The sequence below is a fragment of the Lissotriton vulgaris genome, chromosome 10 (assembly GCF_964263255.1).
Source record: "Lissotriton vulgaris chromosome 10, aLisVul1.2, whole genome shotgun sequence".
In the NCBI taxonomy this organism is placed as follows: domain Eukaryota; kingdom Metazoa; phylum Chordata; class Amphibia; order Caudata; family Salamandridae; genus Lissotriton; species Lissotriton vulgaris.
The window spans coordinates 449,078,446-449,098,002 of record NC_141698.1 but is presented as its reverse complement, the minus strand read 5'-3'; the positions used below and the strand labels follow the sequence as shown (position 1 = coordinate 449,098,002).

The window sequence follows — 19,557 nt, the reverse complement described above, 5'->3', positions numbered from 1 at the left end:
TAGTGGTGCAAGGGCAAACATCTCTGAGGAGTCCCATATTTTTAAGACGTTCCGAATCAAATGCTTCCTTAATAGGATGGGGAGCTCAGATAGAACATTCTAGAGAATAATGGACCTGGTTCCGCAAAGAGAATCGGTTTCATATCAAGCGGCTAGAGATGTGGAGTCCACCCGGGTCTCAGATATTTTCTCCTATTAATAAAAAACTGTTATTTGCATCTTCTGTTGACAGTACGACAACACTGCATAAACCAAAGAAGCATGTAGAGTCAAGATCTAGGCTGCTGGTGCAAGAAACACTAGCAATTACAATGGCTCATAGCCAGAGACTTGCAAATCACAGCAGCAGTTTACATTCTAGAAGTTCACTTCGCAGGATTATCCTAGAAATTCATAAATGGGTCATAAATGACAAAGTGCTACACAGAGTTTTCTATGCCTGGTGCTATCCTCAAACTAATTGTATTTGCGTACGCAGAGAACAAGTAATTCCCATACTTCTTCTCCAGCTTTTACCAACCAGGAGCAAAGGAGGTTGTCTTTTCTGTAGATCGGCCACAAATGTTTCTGCTGATACACTTGATCCCATCAGTAATCATCAGACTAACTTTTCCTAAGAGATGGTGATCCTCGTAGCGCCAAAAAGTCCACATGAGCGGTGAAGTATGCTTTATTAAAAAAGCAGTGTCTGGTTTCTAGCATATTTAGGCTGCAGCCTGTCTAGTTATATTGGTCTCTTTTTTCCTTTACTTTTAAACAAGGTTTGTGAAATAGTTTTTCTTGTCCCTGTTCTTTATTTACTTGCTATTTGCCTGCTTGTTTTTAGAGCAGATATCTGGCTGTCAAATTTGTTTTAATTTGTTGAAGGAAAATATGCCTTTTATAGGAAAAATAAAACTTTTTGGTCAAGTACTATTAGATACCTTACTTGATTAGGACATTCCAGTGCTCAGGATTTCAGTGGAAATTCCCTTGACAGCGAGCTAGGATTACAGGTAAGAAACCTTTATTTTCTGAAGACAGAGGTGTCTGATTTTCCCTCACCTCAGCCTAGAGTCAATAAAAAACATAAAGACAATCAAACCTTGTAAAAGGAACAGTTTGTCCAGTCAAACTCAGAGCCCTAAAGAGCAGGGTGCTACTAGATCCTTCTTCCAGAAATTGAAACCAGGTTGATATCCTGTGCCAAAACCAGACTTTGCTGTGTTACTTTTTCTTTCTGCTGTTACCATTGTTGTGTGGAATTATACTGGGATTACTGTCTTTAATCTTTATGTATCAACAGGAGAGGTAGGGCTCGAGTCAACACTCCTGTGCCCCCTAAGGTTATATCAAAAACAACTAAGGAGTGCTTAAGTGTAGCTAAAAAAAAATATATACCCAAAAACAAATGAAATGGCAATAACAGTGACAGTTTATTCCTGGACCCCAACCTTGGTCAGGTAGTTCTGTGTATTAAGCATGACTATACCCACTAATCAGGAGGTATCCAACCTGTGGCCAAGGATGACAATGTCCAACAAGGCAAGGCAAACAGCCTTTTGTTTAGAAGGACCCTCACTCACCACTAGTTGGTGACATGCTTCATCATCGGGTCCCCGCTGGGGTGACCGAATGCCGCCCCAGCGTGCTACAACGCCTGAGTAACAGCGGAGCGGGTTTGGGTGGTGAGTGTACTAGTGATTAAACTCAAATGTGTGTGCAAAATAAGTGAGTGCAAAATTAAAAAATACAGGGTTAAAGCCCAAACAAAATATTTAATGCAGGCTAACCCGTATTAAGGTTAAAAACATGAAAATAGGACAATCAATGGTACTGTATTAGGTGACCTGTGTCCTTAATTACAACAACTGGTCAACATGTTTCTGCTGTCAAAAAAGCGGGATCGCGCAGCATTCGTCAGGACCACACTAAATGGCACTCCGTGGGTATGCACGCTCTAAGCTACACCCTCCCGTGAGGCACTTATGTGAAAAATACAAAAATTAGTTAAAAAGGAAGAAATTACTCACGGTTATTAACCGTGGCGGCGCACTGTGGAGTACAGTCGCCTAGAGGTACCTGTAGAAGAAAGAAAAAGGAACAAACTGACACTTAGAACATGAACATCAATAAGACATGTAATCGTGCTTAGTCACACGTCTTTGTATCTACATCAAGGCTCACTTATGCCCCCTTGTCATAGAACCCATAGTACGGTGAAAGGGTCAAGATTCCCCTTTTACTAAGGAAATAATTCCCATGCCAAACTAGATTGTCATGCATGGACAGGGAAAAAAACGTGCGTTCCCTGAGGTGCAGATACAGTGATAGCGTCTGCATCATCACCTTAATACCAAATTGGCAATTCGACCACCCTGCTGCTAATCCAACCAAATACTCATGCTGAAAAAATCAAGGTGATCATGAAGAGAAAATCAATAGACTCACGAAAAGCAAGAATAAGGACCTCAGTGAGGAGGATCTGATAAGAGTGACTGAATTTCAAAATATGGCAAAGTGGGCTAATGGTATCAATTGCGTGTGGAAAACACGATGTAGCCCACGTGCCCGAAGAAATGCGTGTGGCAAGTATAATCAAGCAAGTATGCACATTCATGCCGAGTGTGGGGAATAAAAACTCATTCCAGACCTAGAGGAAGAACTTACGAATTTTAAGAGACTCGTAGACTTCCTGGGTCAGAACAGCGTTGGGCAATGTTCACGCAGCGTCCTGAGGAATGAAAAACATCGGTAAACACTTAGCAGTGTTCTCGCGAAACCGCTGACTAAGGGACCGGTAGTGGGACTCTTCCCGAATCCAGCCTGATACTTACTTTCACGCCTGCGACTCCCCGCCCTACATCAAGGGACCACCGTCCGCCCGGAAGGTAAAACAGCAATGGAGCCGGGCTGTTTACATCCTCATTACTGTCTGTCACGTGACCGGCGTACGTGAACGCCGGCGGCGTGACACATTCCTGTATGTCACATGACCGGCGTACGTGAACGCCAATGACGTAGGGCCCACTGCTAGGGAAAACATGGAATTTAAAGGGGCAGTGTTTGGAAAAAGCCTGCAGGGTTCGAGACCCCGTGTCCCCACTAGACACATGCATAGCGCCGTGGGAAATTATCACGACTACAAAAATCAAAAGGCAAAATAGTGCACATTATTGCAATTTATCCAGGTACAGCTATAGCATGTTTTGTATCAGGGTACAGCCATAGCGTGCTTTGTTAAGCACATTAGTGTTTAACCACACTGGAAATGGTAAACCACTAATTAGATGGAATTACCTTCATTAAATCAAACCAAACAGGGTATCACTGAAAGAAACACCCAGATGGAGTCAAAATATGTTTATCAACAGGCTATGAGTGCCCTGATTGTGTAGGGGGTAGTGTCTCATATACCAATGATATATAAAAGGAGAAAAAGGAGAAAAACAGCAGTCAGTCTATCCTTTAGCTAATGGGTGTGCATGAATACAGAAACCTGTTCGGAAATCAGTAATTCCCTAAATTACATTGATCAGGAGGGTCATAACACTAACACCATGGTCTCATATAAAGCGAAGAGCTGCTTTTGAGAATGCACACAACAAGACTCTCGAGGGTAGTGGGAGAAAATAAATATCCCTAATCATGAAGAAACTGTATGCTAGCAATGAACAACAGTTAGCCCTTCAGTTTTGTTTTAATACTGACCCCCACGGAATATCATCATTCAAACCAGACTTGTTGGTTGATAAGCGGTAAATCCATTGTTGTTCTTTTTCAAACAATTGGGCTTCTGATCCTGCTGGCACTTGTTCTGAACACCTGTGACCAACATTTGAAATTCACGCAGGATTATTCCTCTGATACCATCACATTCCTGGATGTTACCATCAAGAGGCGAGAAAACCACCTGGAGACTAAAACTTTCGTGAAACCCACAGCTAAAAACAACCTGTTATACTTCACAAGTTACCATCCCAGGGCCTTGCGGGAAAATCTTCCCTACGGCCAGTTTTTAAGGCTACGCCGGGATTGCAGTAATTTACTTGATTATAAACAACAATCAAAGGAATTAACAACGAAATTGCAAAACAGGGGATATCCTCAAAGGATAATTAACAACAGTCAGAGGAGAGCAAGAAACCAGCAGAGAGACGCTACTTGATACCAGTCCAAGGACCCAAAACACAGAAGTCCCACTTACTTGTGTGACAACATATAATCCACTATCCAATGCCGTCAACAGGAGCATCTCCAAACATTGGAAGATACTGACTAGCAATAGACACAAGTGGGAAAAACCTTTATTCTCGTACAAAAGGGCAACCAGTTTGGAAGACTCTTTGGTCCACACTCGCCCCAGGGACTTTACTCCCTTGAATTCAGGGTCAACAGTGCTCAATGCCTGGGGATTGCCAGCAGTCACGGGTCATTTCCCTTGCGGGAATTGTAGTATATGTCACCTTACTACCCACACCAGAACACTGAACCTTTCAAATGGCCAAATCTGGGAACAACGTGGTCACACGAATTGTAATACAGCCAGTATGATTTATCTAATCACGTGCTCTTGTGGTTTACAATACATTGGCATGACGTCCAGACGCATCAAAGTAAGAATAGGTGAGCATCGCAGCAATATCCGTTGCCGTAAAACAACAACTAAGATGACTACCCATTTTTTGGAAAAGCAACATACTCCCAACGACATGCGCTGGACGGTTTTGCAACAAGTGCCAGCAGGACCAGAAGCCCAATTGTTTGAAAAAGAACAACAATGGATTTACCGCTTATCAACCAACAAGTCTGATTTGAATGATGATATTCCGTGGGGGTCAGTATTAAAACGAAACTGAAGGGCTAACTGTTGTTCATTGCTGGCATACAGATTCTTCATGATTAGGGAGATTTATTTTCTCCCACTACCCCCGAGAGTCTTGTTGTGTGCATTCTCAAAAGCAGCTCTTCGCTTTATATGAGACCATGGTGTTAGTGTTATGACCCTCCTGATCAATGTAATTTAGGGAATTACTGATTTCGGATCCGGTTTCTGTATTCATGCACACCCATTAGCTAAAGGATAGACTGACTGCTGTTTTTCTCCTTTTTCTCCTTTTATATATCATTGGTATATGAGACCCTACCCCCTACACAATCAGGGCACTCATAGCCTGTTGATAAACATATTTTGACTCCATCTGGGTGTTTCTTTCAGTGATACCCTGTTTGGTTTGATTTAATGAAGGTAATTCCATCTAATTAGTGGTTTACCATTTCCAGTGTGGTTAAACACTAATGTGCTTAACAAAGCACGCTATGGCTGTACCCTGATACAAAACATGCTATCGCTGTACCTGGATAAATTGCAATAATGTGCACTGTTTTGTCTTTTGATTTTTGTAGTCTTGATAATTTCCCACGGCGCTATGCATGTGTCTAGTGGGGACACGGGGTCTCGAACCCTGCAGGCTGTTTCCAAACACTGCCCCTATTAAATTCCATGTTTTCCCTAGCAGTGGGCCCTACGTCATTGGCGTTCACGTACGCCGGTCATGTGACATACAGGAACGTTTCACGCCGCCGGCATTCGCGTACGCCGGTCACGTGACAGACAGTAATGAGGATGTAAACAGCCCGGCTCCATTGCTGTTTTACCTTCCGGGCGGACGGTGGTCCCTTGATGTAGGTGCAGGGCGGGGAGTCGCAGGCCTGAAAGTAAGTGTCAGGCTGGATTCGGGAAGAGTCCCGCTACCGGTCCCTTAGTCAGCGGTTTCGCGAGAACGCTGCTAAGTGTTTACCGATGTTTTTCATTCCTCAGGACGCTGCGTGAACATTGCCCAACGCTGTCCTGACCCAGGAAGTCTACGAGTTTCTTAAAATTCGTAAGTTCTTCCTCTAGGTCTGGAATTAGTTTTTATTCCCCACACTCGGCATGAAGGTGCATACTTGCTTGATTATACTTGCCACACGCATTTCTTCGGGCACGTGGGCTACATCGTGTTTTCCACACGCAAATGATACCATTAGCCCACTTTGCCGTATTTTGAAATTCAGTCACTCTTATCAGATCCTCCTCACTGACGTCCTTATTCTTGCTTTTTGTGAGTCTATTGATTTTCTCTTCATGATCACCTTGATTTTTTCAGCATGAATATTTGGTTGGATTAGCAGCAGGGTGGTTGAATTGCCAATTTGGTGTTAAGGTGATGATGCAGACGCTATCACTGTATCTGCACCTCAGGGAACGCACGTTTTTTTCCCTGTCCTTGCATGACAATCTAGTTTGGCATGGGAATTATTTCCTTAGTAAAAGGGGAATCTTGACCCTTTCACCGTACTATGAGGTCTATGACAAGGGGGCATAAGTGAGCCTTGATGTAGATACAAAGACGTGTGACTAAGCTGGATTACATGTCTTATTGATGTTCATGTTCTAAGTGTCAGTTGTTCCTTTTTCTTTCTTCTACAGGTACCTCTAGGCGACTGTACTCCACAGTGCGCCGCCACGGTTAATAACCGTGAGTAATTTCTTCCTTTTTAACTAATTTTTGTATTTTTCTCATAAGTGCCTCACAGGAGGGTGTACCTTAGAGCGTGCATACCCCCGGAGTGCCATTTAGTGTGGTGCTGACGAATGCTGCGCGATCCCGCTTTTTTGACAGCAGAAACATGTTGACCAGTTGTTGTAATTAAGGACACAGGTCACCTAATACAGTACCATTGATTGTCCGATTTTCATGTTTTTAACCTTAATACGGGTTAGCCTGCATTAAATATTTTGTTTGGGCTTTAACCCTGTATTTTTTAATTTTGCACTCACTTATTTTGCACACACATTTGAGTTTAATCACTAGTACACTCACCACCAAAACCCGCTCCGCTGTAACTCAGGCGTTGTAGCACGCTGGGGCGGCATTCGGTCACCCCAGCGGGGACCCGATGATGAAGCATGTCACCAACTAGTGGTGAGTGAGGGTCCTTCTAAACAAAAGGCTGTTTGCCTTGCCTTGTTGGACATTGTCATCCTTGGCCACAGGTTGGATACCTCCTGATTAGTGGGTATAGTCATGCTTAATACACAGAACTACCTGACCAAGGTTGGGGTCCAGGAATAAACTGTCACTGTTATTGCCATTTCATTTGTTTTTGGGTATATGGTTTTTTTTAGCTACACTTAAGCACTCCTTAGTTGTTTTTGATATTACTGTCTTTAATACTGACATGTAAACCTCCATCCATGAATGAATCTCATCTCCCTGTTCATTGCATCTGCATTTGTTTGCATTTATCACATTGTTAACAACCATGGATCACCTGTCAGGTAGCCTAAAATAACGGATGGATTGTATTAGCGGTTGCTCAACGTAGTGGAAGAATATTTTAATAATAGCCGAAAGAATTTTTTTTACACTGTTGCCGATAGGAATACAAGTTTGAAAAATATGAAGAAGTCATTTTTCCCGAAAATACATGTGTATTTTCTTGTATCCTGGAAATCTTAGGGCCTTGTTAGTGAATTCCCAATTTTTGTTTGTTGTAGGATCTGTGCACTGTGTGAATGAAAAAGGCAGGACAATGCAGGCCCTGTGCACAGACAGCCTAGTGCGAACACTGCTCTTCATTGAGAAGAAGGACGTGCTGGTAGTGGTGACAGAGAACCTGTTGCTGGCCCAGTATAACATCAGCCCAGAAGGTGAAGCCGAAGAACTTATGAAGGTATGGTCGATCATGTGGTAGAAGAGGAATGGCAACAGAAGTCAATGGTTACATGTAGAAGTACACATTGAATTGTGATCAAAGCATGGCTTTGTTTTGTGCTAAACCTTTAGGGACATTTTTTTTATTAGTTTATTGTTTACAAACATTTGTGTGTTATGTTAGTTTGATCTCCTCATTTACCTTGAACCTCAGTTAACTCCTTCAAATGGCTGGGAAAACAACAAATGTAGCCACAAATAATCCACATGCATACCACTACGCTCTCTTCTGTGACATTATCCTACAGGTTATTCCTTTTTTTACCACATTTATGTTACTTTTGCAAAATGAGTAACCTAACATTGTAATACAATAATGAATACAGGTTTTCAAGAACTACTTCCCGTCAACTAATTTCAAAAACTGGAAATGTCTGCATATGATGCTAGACAAGCTTTCAGCACCACATCTCTCACGCAAGTCCCCACTATTCATTATAATCTATACATGGAAGTGTATGTATGATGAGTGCATGAATGGCAGCAGAGAGAAATTGAGCAGGAAAGTGTAGAAAAGAAATATAAAACAAGGAAAAATCCAATAAAAATAGAGACACGGAATAAAGGAAGAAGAAAGGGATGGTAAACATTCCTGAGTTCTGTGTATCCCACTTGTTGAATCATGCCTTTGTCTCAAGCCTCCATCCTGCTACTTATTTACATACCTTCTACCTTTACATCAAATCTGGTTTGCCTGCATCAGGATGGTAATGCCTGAGTCACATGCATTAAATAGCATGGGAAGATGCATCTCAGTTGTCCAGCCCCTGCAGCCCTTACAGTCTCAGTCCTACTCCTGTAGGAACAGTCTAGCCTGAACTCACATCCCAAGTCTCCTCCAGATAGGAGCACAAGCAACTGCAGAACGGTTTCAACCTACTTAGCTCTTATCACTGAGATATAGCAGGAGTCCTGGGTCCACGGAACCAACGTACGTACGTTCTTACGCTTGTGGCATCTACTGCAAAAACAACAAAGTGATGGAAGGAATACTTGAATTAATCTCAGCCACTGGCCACTGTGCCGTATTCCAAACCATTGTTTTTTACCAACTGTGCCATTCTAGATGGTGACCAGCATTATGGTGATCAGTCTTTGTCCTGCTCCAATTTTAACAGTTGAGCCTGAACTGCCTGGCCAGTTTCCCCTGCTGAAGGGAACACAAGCAACTCCCCGGTTCCAGCATACTTACATTTCATCAATGAGGCATAACTTGAGTCTTAAGGCACAGTGAGCACAGGACCCATGTTGGGGCATACCCGTTTCACTTAGGACATCTACTTCAAAAACAACAAGGTGTTGGAAGGAATGCTTAAATTAATGTCAGCCACTGGCGATCGCTCTGTGCCTCATTCCAGACCATCATATGTTCCCCACTGCGCCATTCTAGACAGAGTCAAGCCTTATGCAAATTAGTTTTGATCCTTCTCGAATAGGATTATTCCAGGTTGACCTACCAGGCTAGGGGGCTCATTAGGATGCCCATATTCCCCGTCACATTACGATGGCGGGGGGATTCGTTGCCTGGTGGAGCGGACTGGACCGGGGAAATGATGGCGGTTCCTAGCAGGCACTGCCCGCCAGATTACAATGCTGGCGTCAGCCAGCTTTTCCACATCGGTGAAACTGCCATGGAAAGGCAGGCGAGGATTGGGTTAGGGGCCCGTTGCGGGCCCCCCTTGTTTTGGGGGGAGGTGCTGCTGCATTGGGGGGTACCCATGGTATCCCCCTGCATTTCCCTGCACCATTTGGCAGGCACCGCGTGGTGCCTGCCACGTAGTACAGGGAAATGCACAGTATTACGTTTTGACATTGCGCAGCACCATCCGCAATGTCAAATCACCTGGATGCTCCTGCCATACTGGTGGGCACATCATGATTGCAGTGGTGGGACCGCCGCATGTCTAGCGTGCGGTCCCAAACACCACAACGATGGCGGGCGGACTCTTGTCCGCCCGCCATCGTAATGAGCCCCTAAGTTCATTCCTGATGGGAGCACAAATAACCTCAGACCGGTTTTGACCTCCTTTGGGCTCTTTTGTGAGGTACAACTTGTGTCCTTTGGCAAAGTGAGCATGTAACCCTCTTCCGGACATAGTCCGCATTACTGAAAAAACAAATGGCTAAGATTAGTTTAAGCACTCCATCCATCGGGTTTTTGCATTTTTCATTGTGATGTTCCAAGTGCTATGGGTATTCTTTAATATGGCACCTGACCGAAGGCCTAAATAGGTTGAAACCAGTCTTGAGATACTTGCATTCAGGTCTGAGGGACCTAGCTTGGCATGTCGGGCTGGACTTTTCCAGTTAGAACAGGAACAAGCCTCAGTTACATATGACCATGGTCTCATCTGAGGTGGCATAGTGCCCAAAAAAATGATGGAACAGGATGCAGCCGAGTAATTGCCAGTGGTTGAGATTAAATAAAACATTTCATCCAACATGTTTTGTATTTTTCGCTATTTTTTATGGCAGTTAGAAGGGGAGGTAGTTACTGTTATTGTGTGACTTGGAAAAAGAAGAGTATGTGCATCTTGTGATCACACCTGAGTCCTTGCTTCACTGCTTGCAATTTGCAGTTGTTTTATACCTCTTTATGGTCTTTCTTCTTCCCTTGAAATGCTTTTTGTTTGCTAAGTTTAACATGCTTTAGCTTTCTAGCATCTTTGTTGTGGTCTACCAAATAATGTACACTAACTACATCTACTTTTAGAGTTAATACCTTCAATTGTAAATGTCTGGTCTTTTCTAGGTTTTATGCAGCAGCCACTGTAGACATTCCAGGCAACCTTGACTTCCATTTAGCTTTAGCTTGTTTTAGGGATCTTTTTTATAGATACACAAGTTCACAGTGGTTGAGCAGCTGATAATTTCCCTCCAAAGACTTGTTCACTATCGCAAGCAGTCTACTGAAGCTCTCAGCTTCCTTAGAACATCTTTATCCTCCTTCTTTGGATGGTGAACAGCCAGCATCTTTCCAGTTTCCCTGTTTGCATCTGCAACCAATGTTCATAGACTGGGATTACCTGTTCGGAATCCATTGTTTAGCCAAATAGCATGTCCATGAAAGATCAAGACTGCTGACAGCTTTCCTATTAGCTTAGTCACTATTGCAAACAGACTTTTGGGAGATCTGTCAGTCTACTTGGGCTACAATACGGGGGGACCATGTAGTGATGTTACAACTGAAACCTGCCCTGACACCTTCCTTGTTATAGCAAATATGGTGCCATGCCAGCTACCACTCTCCTATTTTGTAAGCCTTTTTTTGGAAGATGGTGGCCTGGTACAGCTGGGACCTATTGCCCACCACTCTGAGTTACAAAAGTGTGCCGGCCAAGCAGGACCTGCATGGTTGCCACCTTTCCAGACATCCTATGAGATACAGCCCTGGGATGCCTGCAGCAGGACAAACAAAGCTATAGCTTTGCCATTTGTTTTACTGGAATCAAGCTAGGATAACCTGGCCGTAAGGTACCCAAAGGAGCTTATATTTTCAAGAGTAGTATTAGCTATAGAAGAGGTGAAACTGTTTCCTCGTGACTGGTGCTGTTGTTGTTTTTTTTTGTCAAAGAAGGTTTTATTAGGTTTTTTTTTTTTATAAACAACTCATGGCACAATCCGCCCATGTTCCCTCGCAAGGGGAGATCTGGTCATAAGCCAAGCAGTCATACAGAAAAAGGAGGAGCCCAAATACATAGGTCTACGTACCCCGGTCCCAATGCACAGCTCCATTTACAGGTTACAGAATCTGAAAGTGGTGAGTACTCCAGCGAACCCTTCTCAGCGTAAATGTCAATGGGGGCTCACTTTGGCTCCGACGTCCTTCCGGAAAAGTCAGTGCTCCATGCGGGTCCATCTTTGGGCATAGTCTATTGTTCGCAAGTAAGTAGGGATTCCCCCTTGGGTCTCAAATGAAAGTCAGCATTGGAAGCAAACCATGAGGCAAAACAGTTAAACAGAACTCCCTCCCTCCCCTGCCCCCCCCCAAACCCCTCCTCCCTCCCCGGGTGGGTGCTGTTGCCCAACCTAGTGTCGCCAAGGTGGAGTTTACCTAGAGCTGGAAAAGATGTAGGGCCCGAACTGTGGGGGGACATACTGCTGAGGGCAATCCCCGAGAGAGAAAGGAGACCAACGGCCCCCATCGGAACTCAAAGTTCTTAAAGTCCTTTCGGAATATATCTGACATACGCTCCAGGCTGAGCAGTCTCCAGCGACGGGAATGCCACAGGGACATCGCCGGCGCCTCTCTCTTCTTCCACGCCGCCGCTACAGTGATCTTAGCTGCCCCTATGCAAAGCCATATGATTCTCTTGTCCGCCCTGGTTTGGTGTTCTAGCATAGGATCTCGGACGCCCAAAAGAGTCTCAGCCATGGATGTCGGTATAGGGTACCCCAATAAGTCTTTCACCTGAGCTAGGATTTCCTCCCAAAAAGGTCTGATGGAAGGACAGTCCCACCAAATGTGCTGGAAGTCTCCCAGGAAACCGCACCCTCGCCAGCACCTATCCGATGTTCCTGGGAAGATTCAAGCCAGCTTAGATGGATATAAATACCAATCCATCATCGTTTTCAAGTGTGCCTCCCGCAGATCTGTGGATTGATTAAATTTAAAAATGTCGGACCACAAGTGTGCCCACTCATCGTCGGGCCATCCCTTCCCACATTGTCATGTATCTCGGGCGGGGAGACAGTGCTGAGGATAGCAGGAGTTTGTATAGGAAGGAAATGGCACCCTTCATGGTCGAGGATTTAACAAGGAAGGACTCAAACTTAGTGAGGGGACGGGTAGCCCCCTCTCGCACCTGGGGCCCGAGAGCCCAATGTAACATCTGGGCATAGTAGAAGCGCTCAGAGTCCCCTACCCCATAGTCTCTTTTACAATTGTCAAATGTGAGGGGATCATAATTGTGGAACAAATGGGTCAAAGCAAGGCAGCCTCCCTCCCTCCAGGCGTCGAAGGGTCCTTCTTGGAGTGCTGGGGGAAAGGCCGAATTAAAGTGTATAGGTGTGAAGGGCGAGGGAAAGGTGCTGTCGTTTTTGACCTCTATTGGCAAAAGGTCTTCAGTGACTCCAGAATGTATTTCAAAAGGTAACTTGGTGCTGTGGTGCTCCTGGCATTGAAAATTACACCATTGGGAAATAGCAGGACAGGATGAGATACCTGTTCAAGAAGGGTATGTCTAGCAAGTCTCTTTCACGTTTGATTAAAAACTAAACAGGAATGGAGTCATTGCATACTTTTGGCAGGGCCCATACACAACTACAGTGATGAAGTAAACTGTTCCATGGCCCATAGTAAACCCTTGCAGTTTATTCTGGCAAAGAGGCTAGATCGCCTTCAGTAGAGCTCTGTGATCCCCAAGATTGCTTAAGGTGTTCCATATCTTCAAATGATCAACTAAATTAACTATCTAGTTTAGGTCGTTAATGCCATATTAAGGCAGCCGGATGTAAGACCAATATATGTGATTCTGGTCAAACAGAGTCAAAAAATGCTGTTCTAAGTTTCCAATCATCCCTGATGGTTGTTTGTTTGCACCTATCCGAAGAATCTCATAAAAAATGGTGCCTTCTTTACCGAGGTTTACATTTTCTTCTGTTCTTTTTAATTTGCTATTAATTTGTTTTTTATTTTGTAAGGTAGGTAAACAATATCAGTTGACAGTTTGTTTAGTAATGTTACCAACCATTCTCAAAGTGATATGCTCCATGATGTTATGATGATATGTGTAGCGCACTTATCACCCAAAGGGGTATCCAGGCGCTGATAATACACACTGTTGCCTTTATTGAAAATACAATTAGGTAAAACTTGTTAGCCCCCTTTTCCTTCATTTAAAGGCAGTCTGACTTCAGCTCTTACTTACACAATGGGAAAAATCAAACTACAAGTCCAAGATAATACATTCTGTTGCCTTTATTAAAAATACAATTAGGTCAAACCTGTTAGCCCCCTTTTCCTTCATTCAAAAGCAGTCTGACTTCAGCTCTTACTTACACAATGGGACAAATCAAACTACAAGTCCAAGAAAGCAAAATGCTCTAGGCACCAAGCTGTGGTACATGTTTGTGTTGTTTCTACTGTTCCAAAGGCTCTGTACACATGAAATACTTTGGACTAGAGCAGATGGTGAGTGACTGGCAGAATTAGTCCAGATAATTATGCACAAAGTCAGCAGAGTTATAGGTGAGGACCGCTCTAATGGTTTGGCTTTCTCAGTTAACTCTGATGAAAGAGTTGGAATGAATCAGTCAACCTAGGAAGTGAGGATAGCAGTAGAGTAGCAGTGGGCATAAGACTTGGAAGTATAAATAGAGGAAAAAGGGTGCGAAAGTAGCTGGGAGGGTTGAGCTAGTGATTGGTAATGGAGTCAAGATGGTATTGTGCGTGAGGAGGGTAATACCTGGGCAGGAGTTGGGTGTACGCTTTTGGGGTGCAGGATCTCACTGCAGTTCTGACACTGGATATGTTGTGGACATATGAGATGATTGGAAAATAGTAGTTTTGAAGATGGGTATATGGTGTGTTGTCTTAAAGCTGTGTTCACCAAATGACCTCCCTAACATGAATGCCTTATCATAGTTGTCATCTGGAAACAGAGGTGATAGTGTGAAAGGTAGGGTGCCACATGTCATCAGCAGTTAACCAGAGCTTCACTTTTACAGAATTGCAGAAACTGAGCCCTGGCCCAGTCTTCTTTCTACCTAATAACTGATGCCAGTGTATAAAGCAGCACTGTCAAGGATGTTGGTGCCATAAGCATACATTTATTTTGTGACTAAACATCCTTTTTTGATCACAGCTGTTAACTAACAATTCCATGTTTGTGCACAGGTGAAGTTAAGTGGGAAGACAGGAGTGTCAGCTGATATTGTTTGGGTGGAACGCTGCCTTCTTATCACAGCCACAGGGGAGACAGTCATCAGGTGAGAACATGCTGTTGTTGAACATACTTTTCTTGCACACTGCATGAGGGGCAGGAGAGTCCTGAATAAGACTCTTTCTATCGAGTGGATCTTTGCCGCTCACACCCTTTCATTTGTGAAATGTCATGTTTTCAGTCTTGTGGGATGGTTATTTGAGTTTTATGCCATTCAGTAAGTAAGGTTCATTACTCTCCAACACCCAATAACTGATAATGGCTTTAAAAATTCAGGTATTAACTTGGGATGGTTCACGCACTCTGGTTTAATCAATATGTTTATACTATTTGATAAACGTACTTGTTTTTTATTTGTTTTTAGACGTACTGCAGGGTATCTCTTTCTGATTCACAAGCGTATCCAATGTGTAAAAAGTGTAGCGCTCTCCTCATGGGGAAACATCCCCTGGATGCACTGTAAGGTTTCCCCAAGGGAAATCAATTCATTTTAGTCTCAATTCAAAAAGTCTATCGAACTTCAATTATTCAGGTTGTCTTTTATTAATTCACAAGTTTCTTCTTTTGTTTTGACTGATCAATAATGAAATTACATCATTCCATATTTAGAATAATCAGTGGCTCCATTCATTGAGCAATTCTTATAGTTTGGATAATCCCAATGCATTTCGGGCTGAGGTTGCCCTTCATCAGGGGATAACATTTCTAAAATGAATTATAACAAAGTGTGAATGAGCTTCCTAAGCGGTAAACAACTAAGTATCCTCCACCGTGTGATCCCTACGCTTTATCAAGAACATATAATTCAAGGTGAAAAAATGATAGAAATAAAGGAATCTCCAATTAATAATAGTGCTTCACCGCGAATCAGTAAACAATGGTATCAACTGCAGTGAACAGTCTTCACCAGAAGTAGCACCCATGTGACGAACGTTCGTAAACAAATGCTTCGCGCATTTTTCATGCGCACGTGTGTAAAAGGATGACTAGCATTGTTAGCTGAGGTCATTAGTGCAATAGAACTTGCCAGTATGTTGTCTATGTCCAGCGTTTAGGGTAAATATTTTACAAATTTTCATAAGCATGCAGAAAAATGACACGCATTACTAAAAACTGTGAACATATGTTGTTAATGAGTGAACGGTCTTGTTCGTAAACGTGTAACATACACTTAAATTGTGACTCTATAATATAACTTGTGAAAAGTAACATGTGCTGCTAACAACTGCAGTTATATGTTAAAGAGTGAACGATCCTATCCAGAAACGTGTGAAACATGCACTTAAATTGTGACTTTGTAAAACAGCTTATAATCAATTGTTTATTGAAAGTTTCTCACCGCGTTCTAGTCGTCCGCCATAGCGATGTTTGAACGCGGGTGAAAACTGGCTTGTCGAAAGCAACCAAATTAAACAAAGAAAGCGGACTTATTCCTAACATAATTTTGTTACATTTTTTTTAATGTATTTTATTGGCATTTCAAAAAAGAAAAGACAAACAGAGAGGCAATTAACATGGTCATTGACAATAATCTGTGGCGGCAGAAGTACAGATAATAAACACATGCACATTGGCAGGTATCACAAACATCATAAACAAAATCGACACCAATTAAGGGGACGGGAAACACTCCCTTCGTGGAACTAGAGAAGAGGGTAGACGAACAGGGAAGATATGTCCTGGTGAAGGGCACACTGGACGGTACACTGCTTGTCCTGGGCAGCATTTATACCCCGAATTTTGAGCAAGAGACATTCCTGGCTGGGTTGGGACGAGCCTTAGCTGACTGGGTGGATATCCCCTGGATCCTGGGTGGGGATTGGAACATGGTATTAGATGTAGACCTGGATAGATCACACCCTCCCCTCCAGTGGGCCGGAGTGCATAGACTGACAGAATCATTCCGGACTTGGCTAACGGGATGGGGTATGACTGATGCATGGCGTGCACTACACCCGACTCATAAAAAATACTCTTACTACTCCCCGGTACACAACCTTAACACACAAATTGACAGGTTATTGTGCTCCAGCTCTCTGCTGTCTAAGTGTACCGTATCAGACTACCTAGCTAAGACCTTCTCCGACCATAGGCCACTGACACTCGACTTGCATTGGGGTAGGGTGCCGTCCCCAGTGCCTACCTGGAGACTTAATCCACTTCTGCTAGAAGATGGTCCCTTCCGCGCGTCACTGACGAATGCCCTAGACAACTACTTCAGGAAGTACTGGGACACGGCAATGTCCAATTTAACGGTATGGGACGCCATGAAGACTGTGATACGAGGGGCTGCCATAGGACAGTTAGTGGGCGCACAACAGGAAATTCACAGGAACCTTTGTGAGGTTGAGGACCATCTGAAACTCTTGGAGAGGGAAGCGAGTACGGACCCCGAGTGGAAAGGGGAGCTGCAGGCTACCAACATAGAGCACGCAGAGCTATTGGAAACACTGCGGGTCATAGATCATAAAGAGTATCTGCGCCGTCAACAGACCGAAAAAGACAGGTCGGGAGCCCTACTGGCCGGTCTAGTTCAGGATAGCCCTGAACCCCCTGTGATTACACGGATCCGAGATGGGTCAGGGAGGGTTGTACATACGCAGTCTGAAAGTAATAGTGCATTCCGAGACCACCTGAAAGCACTATATGCTCCTTTCCTCAAGGACGACACGAGCGGGATTCTGGACTTCCTACAGGGTCTACCCTTCCCGACTCTGACCCGAGACGAGCAAGCACAGATGGATGGGCCCATCACGCAACAGGAAATTCGGATAGCTATTCGATCTCTGAACCGCGGTAAAACACCGGGCATGGACGGGCCACTAGTGGAGTTCTACCAGACTTACTCTACAATCCTGGTGCCTATATTGGAGAAAATCTCGTATGAGTCGGGGCGCCTACCGGTCTCAACGATGCAGGCCCTGGTTACATCTATACCCAAGCCTGGCAGGGATACCCTTGAGATGACTAATTATAGACCTCTCTCGATGCTATCCACAGAGTACAAGATACTCAGCAAGGCTATTGCACTGAGAATACAGGCTCGACTCCCCGCCCTGATACACTCAGATCAGTGCGGATTCCTCCCGGGTAGGAGCACTTCCCAAAACACACGGAGACTACATGCCCTCATGTCTGCCACGCCACAGGACCTCCCCCGGGCAGGCTGTATCGCACTAGACCTCCGAGAAGCATTTGACTCCCTGTCGTGGACGTTCATGTTTGAAGTGCTACGATGCTTTGGCTTCCCAGAGGCCCTACTGAAATGGGTGCGGCTACTGTACACAGACCCTACGGCCAGGGCACATACCGGGCGATACATCTCGGACAGTTACTCGGTCCACAGAGGCACCCGGCAGGGCTGTCCGCTGTCGCCCCTCCTCTTTGTCCGGACACTAGAACCCCTAGCTATAGCCCTCCGGGCCCACGCGGACAGGGTGGGTATCACCATTGGGGGGATACATAACCTGATATCGATATATGCTGACGATATCTTACTGTACTTCCGGGACTTGGGCGGGGACCATTCGACCACTGTAAACATCTTTGACCGTTTTGAAGCTGTGTCTGATTTGGCTGTTAACCCTGCAAAATCTATAGGCTTTTATTTCCGGGAACTACAACACCCTGATCACATTGCGTTTGGCGGGCACCAGATTCCAATAGCACAGACCACATTTAAATGTCTGGGAGTTCATGTTTACAGATTACCGGAGGACCAGATCGAGGGCAATATACGCAGAGCCATTAATAGCCTCCGTAGCAGTGTAGGATTTTGGACGTCCCTGCCCCTGTCTGTTATAGGTAGAATTGCCGTCTCTAAGATGGTCATGCTCCCTCCCATGTTATACTATTTTGTAAACCTGCCGGTTCTCCTACCACAACAAATGTTTAACACACTAAATACAATATTGATTACTCTCATCTGGGGCTCTGGACGGAGGAGAATTAGTCTCCGAAAATTACAACTAGGCACTAGACTGGGATGTCTTGGAGTGCCAGACCTGCGCAGTTAATATTATGCCAGCCAGCTCCAGTGGCTGACGCGTTGGGTGGCGGGTAGGAACCTCCATGAGATCGACTTTACGGTGGACCGACTTGCCCGTGGGGAGCTACATTCCCTACTATTGCCACAGACCAGGATCCCTCAGGATTGCCATCCTTTATTACACCCAGCCCTGATGTGCTGGCGGAAAGCTCGAGCGTATACATCTGGGACCAAGCCCTACGCAGACAACGTCCCTTTGTTAGGCATACCAACACCACAGGGACGATTGACACAACGTAGACTGCAGCCCTGGACGGAGGTGGGGGTGGACGCAGTAGGTGACCTTTTTGGAGATGACACGCTACTAGACCATGACTCCTTTTTTCAAATTACTGGAGCCCCCCCTCGGTTATACATCCTACACGCCACAGTGTCACACTACGTACGACGTACATGGCCCCACAACGGACTAAACCTGCACAGCACGAACTAGTACACCTCCTCTATTACATGGGGGCTGGAGGCCACTTAGTGAGATGGCTCTACACTGGGATCAGGAAGCACGCAGCCATATCTCTTAACACACTCAGGGACACCTGGACATTAGACACAGGGGAAGCTATAACAGATGGTGCCTGGAAGATTATCCTTGAACATCCCAGGAGAGTGTCCAGGAATGTTAAGTTCAAATTTATACAGGCTATGATACTGTATAGGGCGTATCTCACCACTCAAAGGCTACATAAAATGTTTCCAGACTCTCCCCACTGCTGCCCACGTTGTAAGGCAGACGAGGCTGGCCTCCTACACATGATATGGGCATGCCCACGACTGTGTGGATACTGGGGGGATGTTTGCCATATCTTGCGAACAATCACAGCCCTGCAGGTGCCAGGACAAACGATATACTGTTTAATAGGACATCGAAAAGGCCCAAACACCATAA

General features: G+C 44.6%; 1 protein-coding gene across 1 annotated transcript in view; it reads left to right on the top strand.

The window, feature by feature from the left end:
• The window catches only part of IFT140 (intraflagellar transport 140), a 1,373,663-nt gene that overhangs the window by 397,410 nt on the left and 956,696 nt on the right, over positions 1–19,557 (top strand). The window contains exons 6-7 of the mRNA XM_086941301.1: positions 7,523–7,698; positions 14,578–14,669. Of these exons, the coding sequence (XP_086797427.1) occupies positions 7,523–7,698; positions 14,578–14,669 (268 nt within the window). The remainder of the gene's footprint in view (positions 1–7,522; positions 7,699–14,577; positions 14,670–19,557) is intronic.